Here is a 17,163-nt window from a genome sequence, read left to right as displayed (position 1 = left end):
GGCCCAGCCTGACCAGCAGCCCAGCCTACAGCTGCTGTGCTAAAAGTGTATCAGCTGCTGGGTTGTGGTGTTCTTAACACAACAGGAGGTAGAAGTGTGCATCAGTGAAATTCCTGCACTGCCAGTTCCTACCCTGCACCTTCACCGCTCCTCCCTCTCAGTAAGTCAAGCTGAGTTGTGCCAGTAAAATTATGGGGGGTGGGGGGGGACGGACAAAATGCTTTTTGCAATGCTGGGATACCAGGATGCACCTGCAGAAGCAACAGGGAAATTAATGAATTCACATTAGGACACTTAATAAGCACAAGAGCAGGGAATATCATATTGCTCCTCTACACTGTTAAGGAAAAAGCACCACTAAACAGGAAAAAAAAATTGAGTAATTTCTGTGTTGAGGGTTGAACTGTTCTCTAATCATGCTTGCACGCATGAAGACAGTAGAGGCACCGCTGCAATAGATCAAGCATCAACACTTGGCTTTAAAAATGGAGCTCAGCTACAGCAGAGTTTAAATTACTAGTATAATAAAAATCCTACATCAAACTCCAGAAACCTTCAAGTTTGGCTTAAAAGCACAATCTGACTCCAGAAAGTAGTAAAGAAATGGGGCTAACATGCACACTGAGCAATCCCGATCTCCTGACCTCTCACCAATTGCTCCCGTGTATCACGCAGCCTCCCAGGTTCTGCCGTGCAACCCTGTGATCAGGGTTGGCGTGGCAGGCTGGCACAGTGACAACCCATCATAAACCAGACATTTCTCGAGGAACAATAGCCAGCAACACTGAAAAGCCATGAACATCATGTTGGACAAGAGTAGCCATACAGGCAAAAATGTAGCATGCGAGACTGGTTCCTGTGTCATCTTTCAGTAAAAACACCCAAATTGGAGCTTTTGGAAAGGCTGTAGCGATTCCTTAGGATCTCATAAGAATCAAATGCTGGTGCAACTGAATTTCAAATATTTATGTCTTAAGAAGTGTTAGATGTTAAATTTACAAATATTTCTCCTGTTCTGTACCTTCCAGGTGTACATCTCCCAAAAGCCTGACCCTAGATGTCCCGGCACATCTTCTGCATGCTGCAGGCTCAGCTGTCAAAGCAGCAAAACCAGCAGTGGAACCTCTCACGGACACATTGGCAGATCGCTTTGATCACAAACAAGACCGAAGGTGTAAGCCAGTTTGCCTTTACCCAGTCCTGAGGGAAGACTAGACACCAGCCTTGGAATTTTGTTAATAGCTAGAACGTTTTTAATTGTATAAAGTTTTAAATACCATAGAACAGGTGCAGCTGAGTCTCTGGCAGACTGGCAGGTGTTAAAGTGCAAACCCCTAGCAAATCCAAAAGCTGACAACCCTTCCAGGGGTTCTTCTCTCAAGCCATTCTTCCCCACTATGCATGTACTGTGCATAACCTTGGAAGCAGAAAATAAAGCTACTACTCCGCAGCAAGTGGCTCAAGAGGACATACTTTAAAAAAAAAAAAAAAAAAAAAAAAAAGGTTTTAAATATACTTAGTAATAACTTAATTCATTATTCATTTTGGAATTGTCTCCCTATGTACTAAACAACTACCATTTGGGTGGGACAGAGAAAGGCAACAACAAAGCATAAAAACAACCCACCCTTTTCGTTTCAGAAAATGATTCCAGAAGCATCCATAGTAAGATTAAGAAGTCCCCAAACAACAGCTTTCAGAACTGGAAAGGTGTGAGCTGCAGTTTTGGTGGTCTGGGTATTTTGCATTGGGTTAGTTTGGGGGCCGGGGGTGGGGAGGGGAAATGGTGGTGTTTCATGGGTTTTTTATTTTTAAACTAGCAGTTTTTCACTCAGGTTACCGTGTCTCAGTGTGAGCTCCTGCATCACTGCATGTGTTCTTTGTAGCCAAGAGGGCTGGGAAGCGCTAGGAGCAGTATTGAGAATTAGCCTCTCGTTTTTAACTGCAGTCCGAAGAGAAACCACGCACTTCATTAGTGCTCCTTCATGTGCCTTTCTACTCCACAAAAGGCAGTTTCTCTTCCCTTCCTCCTGCATTAGCCAGTTTCACATCAGAAAATGCCAGTCCCCGCTTCCCGGCAGGTAGATGGTAACGTCATGCATAGCTGCTAAAAATCAAAGCTGCAGCTTTGCCTGCGCACAACTGAGGAAGAGGTGGAAGGGAGATAGAACACAGGCATCCAGCCCCATGGTGTCATATGGGCACCATAAAGAGTTCTCTACAAAATGCAGACAACAAAGGAAACTGCTTCCTCCCCCCAAACGCTTTGCTATTCACATTTGTAAAAATTGCAAAAGAAAAGTGAAGGAAAAAACTTCCTCCTGCAACTTCCAATTGGAGCAAGAAGAGCTGTGATGCTGCCTGTTCGTACATCAAAGCCTGCTCTGGAAGGAGGATTCACATTTAACAAAAGTCTCCAAATGGACAGTACATATCCACAGTGATTTTAATAACACAGCTTCTGAACGTTATACACTTTCATAGCTGACATAAAAAGACTGTAATTGATTTATTAGCTACAAATATAAATTATACCTGCATTTTCTGGGATTTTTTTAAGAATAAAAAAGTACCATGTGTTCAATCTTTCAAGGTTAGAATCATAAGGGGAAAGACAATAATCACGTGAAAGCTGTCGAGAGTACACAAATAGATCATTTACATGCAACATGAAATGGCGAGTCATTAAAAATCAGACTCGTTCAAACCGTTGTCGCTACCAGCTGTACTAACACACCATTTGTCTTCGGAGCGCTCGGAAACTGGCAAGTCTTCGTCCATAATTTCACTCACATTCTCACTTTCACACACAGTTGCCCAGAAACCTTTAATGTTCAGAAGATTTGTCTTTTTCACATACACTATTTAATCTATTTATTCTTTCACTTTTCCTTTCTGGTGAACTGTAAGCACTTTTTATTCCTCAGTTTGCTGGAGCGAATGATCCCTCCCCTTTTCTTACGTCATGTAAATGGTTCAGGCACAACAACCAGATTTTGTCCTTTTGGCTGGCTTGTAGTCAGTAATGTCTACAGTTTGCGGTGGCCCCTCAGCTTTCTGCCGTACAATTATTGGGACCACCATCTCAAAGACAGTTTCAAAGAGGTAGTCCACCTTGTATCCTGTTTTTGCACTGGTCTCAAAGCACATTTTCTCAGCTGCTGGAACATCCTTCTCATCTAGCATTTTGTATTTCAGTATCTTTTTATAGAGCGCAATTGCGTCCTCTGCACGGACTTGTTTTCGCACCTTCGAGCCACAGCTGGCAACAGACTGCTCCGGTCTATTTTCATCCGGCGCTAAAGCACAGTCATCGGTGAGGTCAACTTTATTTCCAACAATAGCAAAAATGCAGTCGGCGCTTGCGCTGTCTGTCAGTGCCAAGAATCTTTCTTCCAGCTCCGTCAGGCTTTGGAGGCTGTTCACGTCGTACGTGAGGATCACAGCAGCTGCTCCTCTGCAGTACATAGACCCGAGGCCATGAAACTGCTCCCGTCCTGGCAGAGGTTTAAACACAACAAACAGTTAGCGTGCTGGAAGCTACGTTATTAAAATAGTAAAGAAGTTTAAGGAACTTTAAGCCAATTTTAGAAGGTTTGGATGAAACAGTGATGGTAAAAATGTGTTCTCTGTAGCATTTTCAGTTTTTTCCTTCTGATTTTCCTTAAGAGTGCAACAGGGCCACAGCTCACTGCTTGCTCAATTTCTGAGAAATTTCTGATTTCAGGGAATCTGTAAATATGAGTGTGACACAGCATTTGCAGTTGCGGAAAGCAAAAAAAAGTGTGTTTTTTTATTAAATGGCATACTAGTTTATTTATGTCACATGAACAACTACCATGCTGGGCCACAGATGGCCCATTCCACCTATTTAACCATTTATAAACAAAAAATAAGTTCTACTGTTTCAAATCCTGCTAGAACTTATTACTCCTATAAATTCAGTACGCACTTTCAAACACATCCAGTTAAGAAATCTGAGTCAAAGTCAGCAATCCACTTCTTCCTCAGTTTCGAAGGATTTTGTAAGCAATTCAGTCCTGTGCTACACACCCACAGTTCTCGGGTCCATTTGCTTCACAAGAAAAGACTTCTTGTCTTTCATGCTGCCATATTTAGCCTCTATCAATATGCATCTGTCCCATCACAAGTAGTCACACTTTTTTTTAGAGTATTAAACACACACAATATAGAGAACCCTAACTACATTTTAAGAGTAATTTATCTTTCAAGTTGCCCTGACCATCACTCAATAACTAACAGTTAATAGCAAAACATTTCATCGCCCTCGTCATTCAATGAGTATCTGTCCGCACTTCCAGCTAAGCCTTGATGGTCTCCTTCAAATTAGTTTATTGGAAGACAAAATTGACTCTTCTTTAAATTCTGGGAAGCAATCACTGTTCTTCAGTAATTGCAAAGGGACTAAGGGAAATGAGGCAGAAGACAGACAAATAAGAGTTTTCCTTTCCTACAGAGAACCACAACTTTCCCCAAATACCTCCTTACGTGTAGAATTTGCTGTAGCACATTCACATTACTCCTCAAAATTAATTTGAGACTAAGATAAAACACACTAGATTTCAACCAGCCATCAGAGTCAACCGTAGGTCATCACAGAACAGAAGTGTGAATGAACAAAGGAGGAGAAGAAAAAAAAAAAAAAAATCCATCATAAAAGAGCCGGTTACGCTCTTCTGAACATTTAAGAATCATCACCATTTATCAACTGATTTCAGACAGTCTCTTTGCAGAGCCTCCATTTATAGAAGATCTGGAAGTGACCTAGCCACATTAATTTTCTGCACAAAGCTACTGACCACCACGAGTTACAGCATCATGAAATCCTTGTAAGTGACTGTAGAATAGGAGAGGCAGAAGAAATCCATGCTGAAAAATACAGGTCAGTGCATATTGGGAAAACACATCTGCACATGAACATGCACACTCTGAAAGTAACTTAGAGCCTATCTCCAGTTGGGAACAGAAATTAAAATAGATCTTTGAGTCACTGTAGTAAGTTCTTTGACAAACTTCAGGACACTACTCCAGGTGGCCAGAAGAGAGACACAGTGTTCATCATTATCAGTAAAACAAAACTGGAAAATGTCGAGCTGGAACATGAAATCCAAGGCTCACCACACCTTTAACATTTAGTGAAACTCTGGTAAATGCCAGAGAATTTGATTTGAAAGGTGCACAGTATGCTATAGAGAGGTTTAAAGGCAGCTGGTGAGGATGCTCAGAGGTGTGTGAAATTGCTGCATTAGGATAAATGGCGAGATCTCTCAGACTAGTGAATAATTGAAAAAGGGTATAAATAGATGTCTGTAAGTTCACTGAGAAAGTAAGCCAGGAAAAACTCTACTCTTTCTCATAATGCAGAAAATTAGTATTTCCCATCAAAAAATCATGCATGTAGTTTAAATACTTTCCTGCACAGTGAATAACAGGCAGTAAGTGTTACATGACATTGCAGAGGTCAAAAGTTCAATGAATGGAGTTCAGAAAAAGCACGAGGCAGTTTATGGAAAATTGCTTCTGTACAATTTTAGATAACCTCTGATTTGTTTTCATCCAGCAAAAGAAATTAAAGTAGGAAAAAAGGGGATGGGGGAGGGAAGAACAGCTATGCCCTTGTTTTGGTACCCTGGGTAAGGGCAAGAGAGACTGCGGTGTAGGGGAGGGAGAAGGTCAGTGCTTTTATACTCTTTCCTCCAATCTCATGTTCAAAGTTGTGCTTTCAGTTGCACTGCAACTTTTAAAAGCCTCCAATTTTTCAGTAGACATTTGTACCATGACCGACTTTGTTTTTATGCGAATCCTGATTATACCGTGGTCTGGAAACCACAATGGAACATATATCCTCCCCCGTTCTCCCGCTTCAGATGCCTAAGACGTAAAATCCCGCCCCCAAAATTATTTGCTACAGCGACCAAGTACTAGAACAATACTATGACTTGTTTTATGGAATTTGTATGCTAATCTAATCTTGCACAGTATAATATAAACCATGATAATTTTACACTTCAACTAGAAACTGGCTACTTCCACAACTAATATATTGTTGAAAAGGGGAAAGATGCAGTAAGAAGAATCTACCTCGCATAAGGGATTAATTATGTCAGAGGAATTATGGAGAGACTCTCTCGCTCACCCTCACAGCACAGCCTACATGCAGAAAAAAAAAAATGCATAATTTATTTTTGCAGCACAGTTTCCTTGTACGGACCAGTTCTGGCACTTAAGGGCTGGAACAACCTTAGATGTGGAAACCCCCAAAACTACATAAAGTATTTAAACTAATATCTTCTCTGTCTCCAAGGTGTCAGGCAAAATAGTATCAGAAGTTACACTGAAAACCCTATTGCACGAAAACAGCCATCCCCTTCTTATGGCCAGTTAGGTGTGTCTTTGGACCCACCTTGTCGCACTACAGCCATGTGTCTTTTTACACAGGTAGCCAAATTAAACAGTAGACCCTGAATCCAAGAATTAAACAATTTCACCCTTTAAAAAAATAAAGGCAACAGGGAAGAGTGGCAGAACTATTAAATAATTTGCAATCAAAGGAATTGCAAGAACCACCAAATCAACTATAAAGGCACATCGTTAGGGACATTTCTTAAAGCCAAGCAACCAAAAACCAATTTCCCTTTTTCTTTTAATCTTTGTATTTTGCCTTATTTACAGCAGTTTGACAACCCTACAGCCGTATCATTACCTGCAGCACCATTTGCTTTTCAGATACTCTTCCAGCAAGTATATGAAGTCCAGTTGAAGACTTAACCCACTCAGGAGCAGAGCAGCCAGCAAGCATTTTCAAAGTCCTATGATGGTTGTCATAAACAAATCTAAGAATTTTGAGCCAAATGGACCTCAGTGCCATAAAGTTTGTAAGAAACCCAAAGGAGAAAGAAGGGAAAAGCAGATCTTGCAAGAGAGCAGCCTGATTAAGTAAGCAAGGCTGGATTAAAAGTGTGCCGAGACTTGAACTTAAGGCCTGGGCTTTGGTCTAGCCAGCCTCCTACAGCACCCTGATGTCTCAGCTGGAAGGCAGCAGCCCACCTGAACACTTCTCTGGATGGGACCACAGCTTAACTGAGCATCCTCTTCCCTTCCCAGCTCCCAGCTGTAGGATCCACTGACAGCAGCAGTGCTAGCCACTGCCCCCGTCTCCATCTTGGAGCTCTCCTCCTGCCCGCCTTCCCTGGGGGTGGTATCCAAAGCAGCCTGTGAAGTTGTTGTTGATGTTTACGAGAGCAAAAGATTTCCTCCAGCCAGGTTTGAATGTTCCTTACCTACCACCTCTTCAAAAGGCTTTCACCACAACTTCTTAAGTAGCGTAACTTCCCACAAACACTCTCTTTCAAGAAATCCTTTACCAGAAGAACAAGTTTTAAATCTCTCCCTGTTGAGTGCATACAAGAATGCAAACTGTTACGTTAAGTCTTGAGGGAATAAAACACCACAAACACTAAAGAGCTAAAAAAAGTCTTCCAGAAAGTACTGGAAAAACTACTGTTGTTACTCTGATATCACAGTCTGAGCAGGGTCCCAAATTCTGAGTTCCTAAAGTAAATATGTAGTGTGGAAGTGTACACAAAGGTGAGCAACAGAAGCACACTAACATCGCATTAAAAATGAACAAGAGTGCAAAATTGTCCAGAAATTTCTCAGTCCATAAACCAGGTGTCTTCCAAGTATTTTCAGTGTAATTTAAGCAGTATTGTAATCTGAACAGTAGAGAGGAATTAACACAAACACAAGGTAGGTTTTGCCTTTCAAATTCCCTTTCTCCTTTATAAGGGAGTCTGAACTTGACAGACAGGAATTGTGCCCTAGGGGAACAGACAAAACAGGAAAGAAAAGAGAAAGTACGACACCCATGACACAGCACAGAAACCAGTATTAGAAATAAATGAGAGTTGAGGATTCAGCTGCCGTGGATGAAGGTTCAAAGGGTGACCCTGATGCTCTTGAGTTACCTCAGCGGGAACATCCGCATGATCACAAGAGCAGACAAAGAAGCTCTTTTTTGAGGAACAGCATTTTCTTCTGTTTGCAGACAAAGCAGTAAAGTTGTGACCCTTTAAAGGACATTAGGGGAAACAATTTCGCTAGGAACCGAGATTTCTGTTCGTGCACGTATAGCGAGATCCACACTGTCAAAGAGCAAACAATAAAGGTCCCTGAAGGTTTCAGGAAAATTCCCCTGCCTACATGTGAGTCACGCTGTAAAATTTTGACACCGATGAAGTCAGAGTCCTTCATTGCCTTGTTCAAGATTTATATTTATTTCTTCTAGGTTGCTTTATCACATGTCCCTTGAAGTAAGTAGTTTTATTAAGAACCAGACTACGCCAGTGGGTACTGGGGGATAAAAATAAAGCTCTCTATCCCAGAGGATTAACATGGAGGACCTAAGTAGGAATTAGTGGAAACAAATGAGTCAGAAAGCACTGGAGACATCAATTTTTAAATATCCAGGAGCTGTCTGAATACACGATTTGCCAATCCGTTTGAAAAATGTCAGCATTTGGTTTTCCTCCAAGACAAAATTCCCCATCGAATAAAAGTCTCTGGGAGGAAAGAAATGAAAGAAAAACCACCACAACCCTTCCAAAAAACCCAACCACCAAAACAATTAGAGTTGAGCAATTAGAAAATTCATTTAAGCTCCACCTTCACCTAGTATTATACATTCACAATGCTACATTATAGAATATGTAGTTCTGTATATTGAAGTTTCAGAATGCAATAGACCTCGAGCTCTACTAAAAATCAAGATTATATTTCTTTTGTTTATACTCATTACTTAGATATGAATCAACACTCAAGGCATAAACTATGCCCTATTTCAGGAGCTTCTATTTAAGTTATTAAAATTAGATATGGATGTCTTGGCCAAAGCAGAACATAACATAAACATGAGAAAATATTGATCTTAATATCCAATGGGCTTCACTTTCATGTTCTAAGTAGAAAGAGCTGCATGTGGAAGAAGAAAATAACAGCTACATGGGTGAAGTGAATGGTGAACAAAGGAAAATTCTTTAATACAGCTCTCCAAAGAAAAACCAGCAAAAACAGTCTATCAAGACAGCGAGCTCAAGGTAACATACAACTGGGACAAGCCTACTCTATTTCTAAATGCAACTTACTCTCAATTGCTAAGTCAAGTATCTCTATCTCATAATAATAAAAAAAAATGGCAAAAGAGACCATCTTTTCCCTTAAACCTATGTATTTTTTGACTTAATGAACAAATACTTGGAGTTTTGAAGGAGTTGGAAATTCCCAAGACCCTGCAAACATCCCCACCCTACAAATGTGAGTCGTTTTAGGCTTGTGAAGGTCCTTGTGCAAAACAGCCGTTCAGTGTGAGTGAGAAAGCGATGTGAAGAGGAGCAATCAGTCACTTCTCGTTTAGGTAAGACAAGAAATCACGCTCAAACTGAGCCCTGTCCTTCAGTCAGCTTTAATTAACACACTAGAAATATCACACCCCCACTAACAAATGTTTCACTTGGGCACCAAAATCGATAACTAGAAAGACTAGAACTTAGCCACTGCATAATCGTTATCTATGAATTACCTAAATCCCCTCAGATCTGGTCTTAGAAAATGAGGGTTATTCAAAAACACTTTTACAATAAATAGACGCAATTATCACAACTTCAGTCTGTAAAGTGTTTTTCTTTTCACTCCAATTTAAAACATAAAATCACATAAAAGCACCATCATGTTGCACGCATGGTTCCTTCTTCTCACCGACACACACATATACACTCCATAGCACTGACTTCATTCACTAGCTCACGTCCAAAGTTGTAAGATACAGGTCTGACAGCATTTAGGTATTTATACTGCTGCTTTTATTATGCTATTTATTGTTCTCCTCCCTTAAAAGCTGGCATTTAGGAAGGCAGATATACTCGGGCCATTTGTTTAAAGTGCTACAAACATCTTCCCAGAAAAAAAGATCACAATATCCAAACAGAGCCAAGTCCCAGACTCAAAGGAACCAACGATGTATTTGAACAGTCTGCCACAGATGAGAAAGCCTTACAAAGCGTAAACAGAAAATGCTTTTTAATACATTTAACGCCATGACATTTGAATAAAAGGCAGATCTGAAGAGTTCGGTGCGCTGTTATACAGAAGGAATGTAACGCTGTTTTCCTGATCTGGAAGGGGCATTACATTATGTCACTATAATCTAGTCCCCACTGAATTCACATACAGGAATCTTAAACAACCTACTAGCAGATTATAGAATAGAATGATACTAAATATTAAAATATTCAATGTAATATATCCGATTTTGTCTGAAGAGTGTGATAAGTTACTTTAGAAAAATCCAACTAGTTATCTAACTGGAGGCAGAAAAAGCTTTTGATGAAATAGGAAATGCCTTGGCACTATAATCCCAAATTTATGAGCTATGGTACCACAGTATGGCTTCTATCCTGACAGATTAAGTTGCACCTTTATCTGTAAATATAAATATTAGAGATTTTTTCAGAAGTCTACTAAACTACCATCAGAGATCTAATAGTGTCTGGGATAAAACAGATCCCAAAATACATGTAAACTGTGTTATCAGGGAACCTAAATTTTGATAGGAATCAAAAGTGATGAAAAATACACAGCGATGAATAACTGAAAGGCCATCCGAAAGGACTAATTCTATAACACAATTTTTTAAAAGAGCATAAATTTTTTTCTTTGGAGGATAACCACTTGTCCCCTGCAAACTTATGCAGGCATTTTTAACAGATATTAGTACATTCTCCATGGAATAAGAGGAGAAGCTACAATAGTATTCAGGAAAACCTGGATGAGATTATTAGCATTACCAAACATCAAGGTCTATTACTGTGGATTCTGTCTCCAATATAATATGCAAGGGAAAAAATAAAACTCATCCCTTATTTCCATTCCTTTCTGTAACAAGACCAAAATAATTTTGGGCATCTAAATTAGCTATGAACATTCCACCAAGAGAAGACGACTACCCCCTGGAAGGCTAGTCCACCCCAGCAACTACCAGTGTGCATTAAGAAAAGCAACTCACTCTTACTTCCTCTGCTTTAGTTAAGGGCACTAAAACCACAAATCGTGTATTTCTACCCCCTACTACACTTCACAAAAATTTAAAAAAAAAAAAAATTAAAAAAAAATAAAAATAAAAAAAAAGCCCCAAACCACATACCCCAAACAAAAAATCCAAACCAACAAAGAATAAAAACCCCAGACACGGAAACGTATATAGAGAAAGGACAAAGATGGAAAAAGAATAAGTTTTTAAAGAGCATAAAGACAAGCTACAGAGAAAAAAACCCACCACCATACCCTGTATGAGGTTTTGCTCTTTTTGCTGGTTCTAATACAAAGGCAGCATCTGAATTCAGGTCTTCGAGTTGTAATCACCACCAGTATGGCTGGGAAAGGAATCAACTGGGAATCTTTACAAACAAAAAGAATCACTAGAAGGCATCTGAAATAAAGAAAAAGGGGGCCTTTACTTATCAGAAATGGAAATTCCACTACACTCTATACCTAAGAATAGCAATACATTTAATGAAAAAAAGAGCTATATCCAGATTCCTTTTAGCCGCCTTCTTTCCCTTTTAAATGTAGTAACTAAACTAAAAATAAAGGACATACCATAAATAAGGTTTGCAGGACATGTTTCAGCAAGGACCAATAAATATGAAGTATGTAAAAGATTTTGCCCTAAAATTCTAGCCACTTCACCTACCTTCTGAAAGATGAGCTTTCCCTTAAAAGGATTAATAATGTTGCTAATAGTAATGCACTCTATTTCTTCACACATTCAAGCTTATTCCTAGTTTACAGCCTTTTCACAAGGAAAGCCACCCTAACAGCCAGCTAAAACAAATGAGAGCAGCAACTATTATTAATTTGGACTAGATGACCTTTGAAGGTCCCTTCCAACCCTAACCATTCTATGATTCCAATTTGTGTCTCCTTTTATGGTTTTCATCAGTAAAAAGTGTTCATAATTCTATTTTGGCTGTGTTTCCTTTTTTTAAATTTTTGCTATACACACCCAAAGCAATGATAGCACAACCTGTTCAGGACAGCCCTGACCTGCTGGGAGAACACCACCCTTCATGCCCTCGTCTTTCTGAGAAGAGCTTTCCCTCGTCAAACTTGAACTATACCAACAGGTCAAGCAGTTTCAATGGACTCTTTAATCGCTATTAAAGCGCCAATTCAGTTAACATTCCAAAAGTGATACTTTGGCACAATTCACATCAAACAATTCTTCCAAAGAAGTTCACTTAAATCAGCCTTTTATTGTTAGGACAAACAGCACACTGAGAAGTTATGCAAGAATAATGTCAGCGTGGTGTACAGTGTGGTCACACGCCAGACTCCACCAGACGCGGTTAACAGTCTACAGGATCATCTGAGCTTTATCTGAAGAGAATAGCTTGTTGCCATACGTTTTTCTTCAGCAAAAGGGGCACACACAAAACCTCATTTATTAAAAGTGGCAAAATGGAAAATAATGGGAATTTTTGCTATAGGGTTAGTTTCATTTCATATCATAGAATCACAGAATGGTTTGGGTTGGAAGGGACCTTTAAAGGTCATCTAGTCCAACCCCCCTGCAAAGAGCAGGGACATCTCCAAACAGATCAGGTTGCTCAGAGCCCCATCCAACCTCGCCTTGACTGTTTCCATATCTTCCAAAAAAGTTACCTTTCTAGGTATGTGCTGGTAGAAGCTCCAAAATAAATGTCTAGTCACAACATTTTTCTGATGTGCTGAAGAAATGACTCAAAAGACATATAGCTTTAACTCACAGCACACCTTCAAAGAACCCACAACTGAAACAGGGGTAAAAAATTGGTGTGATTTTTTGACAGTTAATAGTGTGATATTTTATGGCAAACTGCGCTTTTAAGTAAAAGCTTCACTTTCTAAAGGCAGCTAAACTAAAAGCAGATGCCTAGCAGGTTATGCTGGTGCCGATCAATTTGTTGTTAGACCCTGCAGAGCATGCCAAGTCACAGAGGTATCCAAAAAAAGCAGATTACTGCAGATGAAACCCCCTCAACCCACACCTCAACTATAATAAACTTTCCTCAGTCATCCTGTCAAATCCTGTATTACTCGGTTATGAAGTAGTTTAAAATATTCCCAGAAACTTTCTAAATCCAGCCCTGAAGAGTAGTTTGTCAATTTTAATTCCATAACTGGCAGTGAAGACTTCCACTACCGGTTCCCAAAGACAGACCCATTGGACACACTCACAGGAAGGAGGAGACAAAGTTAACGAGGGAGAGAAGAGGAAAGAAAAAAAAAAAAAAAAACACAAAAGAACAAAAAAAATCATAGAGTAAGGCCAGAGATCAAGTGTAATCCTCATTCGAGTCTGATCTCCTGCGTAATAAAGATGATAGAATTTCGCTCAGGCCTTGTCTTGTGACTGAGGAGGAATTTGTATTTTATAAAGCAACCAAAAGAAAGATAAGTTAATACCCACAAATTAGTTTGCTGCATTTCAGCTTTCAGACTCTGAATTTTGACTGATAGACTTTTACCTTTATTATATATCCTCTTCAAAAAAGATAGAAAAAAAAGAAAAAAGAAAAAAGGAAAAAAACCCCACACCATATACCACTCCCCCCCCCCCAAAAAAAAAAAAACAAAACCCACAACAGGAAAACCTTACTCTCCTCTCTAAAAGGTATACCTATATGACTTAACCTCCTTCTTATTAGGCCATAGAAATCAACATTTTTTCCCTGTATTCAGACTTTTTGCCTCTGGCAGATTCCTCTAAACCATTAATCATAGTTGTAGATCTTTTCTCCAACCTTTCCATATTATTCTATAACTAAGACTGTAAAAAAAGTCTTACCAAAGCTATGAGGTTACTTAAACACTCCACTATTTTCATCTCTCCCAACACTTGGTATACTTTTCAGAACAGTTCATAGGCTTTGGGACACCACGAGGTACCAAGAGATCAGTTTGTCAGTTCAGACCAACTCAGTGGACCTTGCAAAATACATTATTGTTGCCCAAATGAATCTAGCTTAACCTGTTACCAGCACTCCACACCATTAATCTCTCTTCATTTGCAGCCTTACACATTTGTTTAGTCTGCATATTTCTAGCTGCAATCATCTTTTTATAAAGAAACTTATAAACTCAGTGTCTTTGGACTAAATGCATACTCATGGTATCTATAACCGCAATGTCTTCACCAGACAAAGGAGCTGCACAACTCCTATATAAAGGAGAAGAAATACTATTAGAGAAGATCTCTATTATCTGCAAGTTTTAGTCCATGAACTAGTTTCAGCTTTTCTGGGACAAAAGATTACCTGGGAATCTATTCTGCTGCATAAATACAATTTATTTATTTTTTTGTGCTGGAAAGACTAAATCAGAACTTTACCATTCTAATAATGAAATTAAACCTATGCTTCAAAACTCACAAGAATTTTAATTTCACAATCAAAGTTTCTATAGAAACACCAATTTTACTCTACCAATATGCTTTCTATCCAAAGTTTTAAATGCAGTCTTATTATGCCTAGTAACAAAAAAGCTCCTAACCACACTACCTAGCATGTTTTTGCCAGCAAAAACTTTAGCTAGACCTGCAAGGGAGAAAAAAAAAAAAAAAAAAAAAAAAAAAAGGCAAAAACAACCCACAACCAAAACCAACTATTTCCAGCTTAACATCCTATTGACACCTGAATTCTTAATAACATTTTCATTTAGCTAGATGACACTTAGTTTTTTCAAACCACACATTTTATTTAGTTCTCCTGATCTCCTGTGTTTATTTTTAAGTGACAGATATAGCCCCAGAAGCTTCAAGCAACTCATATATCTTTCAGATAGCTGGAAGCCTACTGCCTTGTGAAAAAAGAACAGAATTGTCCCTAGCCCTGCCAGTCCAGCAAGCATATCTTGAATGCATCTCCAACACAAACTGAAAAAACAATACCGGTATTTATTTTCTGAAACTTCAAAGTTGTGTAGGAAGACATTTTATCTAAACACTGAAGTCTCGCAAAAGAAATGAGAGCATGCCAGATTTATGGGACATGATCATCCTGTCTACGAGCGCATGGTCCATCAGAACTCCAGGTGAGACGGAGCATCAACACCATCTCTAGCGAAAAGAAAACGTGACAGTGTGCTTGAGAGTTAAATTTATGAAGCTCCTGTATGTCTGTACTAAAATGGGAGCAGGAGTGCAAGGATGAATTTAGAAATTTGAATCTGAGTAAGTAAAATGTAAGCATCAATGTGAAATTCTTCTGAAGCTTTCTGTTTAAAGGACAATTTTAAACTGCTGCTTAAAAAAGAACTGGTCATTTGGCAGATGGCCTTCTTAAGGAAAGGTATGATTGGAAGCAAATCATGAGGGGAAAAAAACCTCTTCAAATTTACTTTGGAAGAGTTCTACGGGAAGCAATAACGCTGAACACTTAACTGCAGCGGCAGAGCTTGACGGTCAAATATTGCTCAGCGGTGGGTAACAAAGAGGCCAGTTACAGGACGGGGCTGGAAAACCACCTCGCCTGCGTAAGACGCTCGTTTCTGGATTGTGCAAGAAGCCTTTTGGTCGTAACGCCTGCTGGAATATCAATCTATCTCATCCAAGAGAAGTTCCTCCTACAAAAAAGCAATTCATTTTCCACAGGATGAGCTCTAAAAGCAGCTAGTTTTTCTTTCCAGCACCTGAAAACTGATACTTTTTCCTTAAATTTACAATTCCGTTCCACAGAGGTACAGGCTCTGCAGATGAGCCCACTTCTCTCTGCAGTTGCTAAGCAGAGGCCGTTCCCAAGTCCTTATCTTCAGAGTCACTCAGAAAGGAGATCTTCAAAGCCCACAGCCCACACCCCCTCCCAAAGTTTGCTCTTCAAACTGAGAAGCAGGTCCTCAGCTCAGGCAGGAATGCAGGGCCAGGTGTATTTTAGCACAGTTTGTCCGGCATTGTGGGGCCAGAAGGTCACTCCAGACACCCTGGATGTTTTGTATTGCTCAATAAGGAACTGGCAAGTTAACTTGGCTCCCAGTTCACCCAAGCAAACACTGATGCAGGTGTGTGATTTTTTAAAAATAAAATAAATAAATCCAGAGATGAGTAGGGTTCATTGAGATTGCCCTCCTGAATGCATCTCAGTAAGCACTCTGAAACCCTACCACTGGTCAGGCGTTCCTGCCAGCTCTCAGCAGAGTTAGCAAGTCAGCATCCGCCCACTCCCTCACCAACAAGAAATGCTTCCTGGTTTTCTTTGGTTTTATTCCTGTTTCAAGTTTACTTAGGTTTTTCAACTTCCTCATTAGATACTTTGCTTTTGCCTTCGATATCGCTACAACGTTTTGGTTTTTTTTTAATCAAAATTCCCCTTAGGATTTTTTGCAGAAGCATAACTACATACACATCAATTTTTTGCAGAAGGGTAACTACATACATACCGAGTCAATCAAGACAATACACCCTGTCATTTTTTGAGTGAGGAAATACCATGAACTTAATAAGCATCCTAATTAACGACAGCAACACTTTAGAGAAGAAAAATAGGTCATTGTTACTGATTGCAGATCCTCTTTGGATTAAGTTTTGTATCCAAGCATAAATAAAATTAAATGGTCTAGTGTATTAGGAACATTTTTTTTCCATATTACCACTTTAACCTCAAACACATCCTATGTATTTCTGCTTCCTGACTGTTAAGACTTCAAATCCCTTCCCAAGTATAGAAGCCAAACCACTAGCGTGCAGCTATAAGCTGTTCTATGCACGTCCATGCAAGGGGAGTCACACAAAAAAAACCAACCCAGTAAGTTAGCTTTCTCTTTTACAGAACCACAGGTGCGCGTCACTTACAGGAACATTAGCTATGGCAGTACCCATTTTCCATCAGCCCCACTTCAGTGCCACATCTTTGCACCCTGCTGTCAATGCTTAGGAAGCATGAGCAGTGGCAAGGGGCTGACAGAGCCCAGCGCTGCCCCTCGCAGAGTGCTCCACTTCAGGGCCATCCCAGGACACCAGCCAGAGGGTTTTAATACACTGCAAAGAGCTTCAGACATTTTCAGGGATCTCCAGGGTGCTTTTACCACAGCACCAGAAGCAATAGCTGTTTAGCC

At 39.7% G+C, this 17,163-nt stretch overlaps 1 protein-coding gene across 1 annotated transcript in view; it reads right to left on the bottom strand.

Moving 5' to 3' along the window:
- Positions 1–2,424: 2,424 nt before the first annotated feature.
- RAB20 (RAB20, member RAS oncogene family) overlaps positions 2,425–17,163 on the bottom strand; it is a 29,212-nt gene continuing 14,473 nt past the window's right edge. The window contains exon 2 of the mRNA XM_086741173.1: positions 2,425–3,497. Coding sequence (XP_086597299.1) covers positions 2,977–3,497 — 521 coding nt within the window. The 3' untranslated portion in view covers positions 2,425–2,976. The remainder of the gene's footprint in view (positions 3,498–17,163) is intronic.

The sequence above is a fragment of the Chlamydotis macqueenii genome, chromosome 1 (genome assembly GCF_036417535.1).
Source record: "Chlamydotis macqueenii isolate bChlMac1 chromosome 1, bChlMac1.mat, whole genome shotgun sequence".
NCBI classification, from domain to species: Eukaryota; Metazoa; Chordata; class Aves; order Otidiformes; family Otididae; genus Chlamydotis; species Chlamydotis macqueenii.
This window is presented reverse-complemented; position numbering and strand designations above follow the sequence as displayed.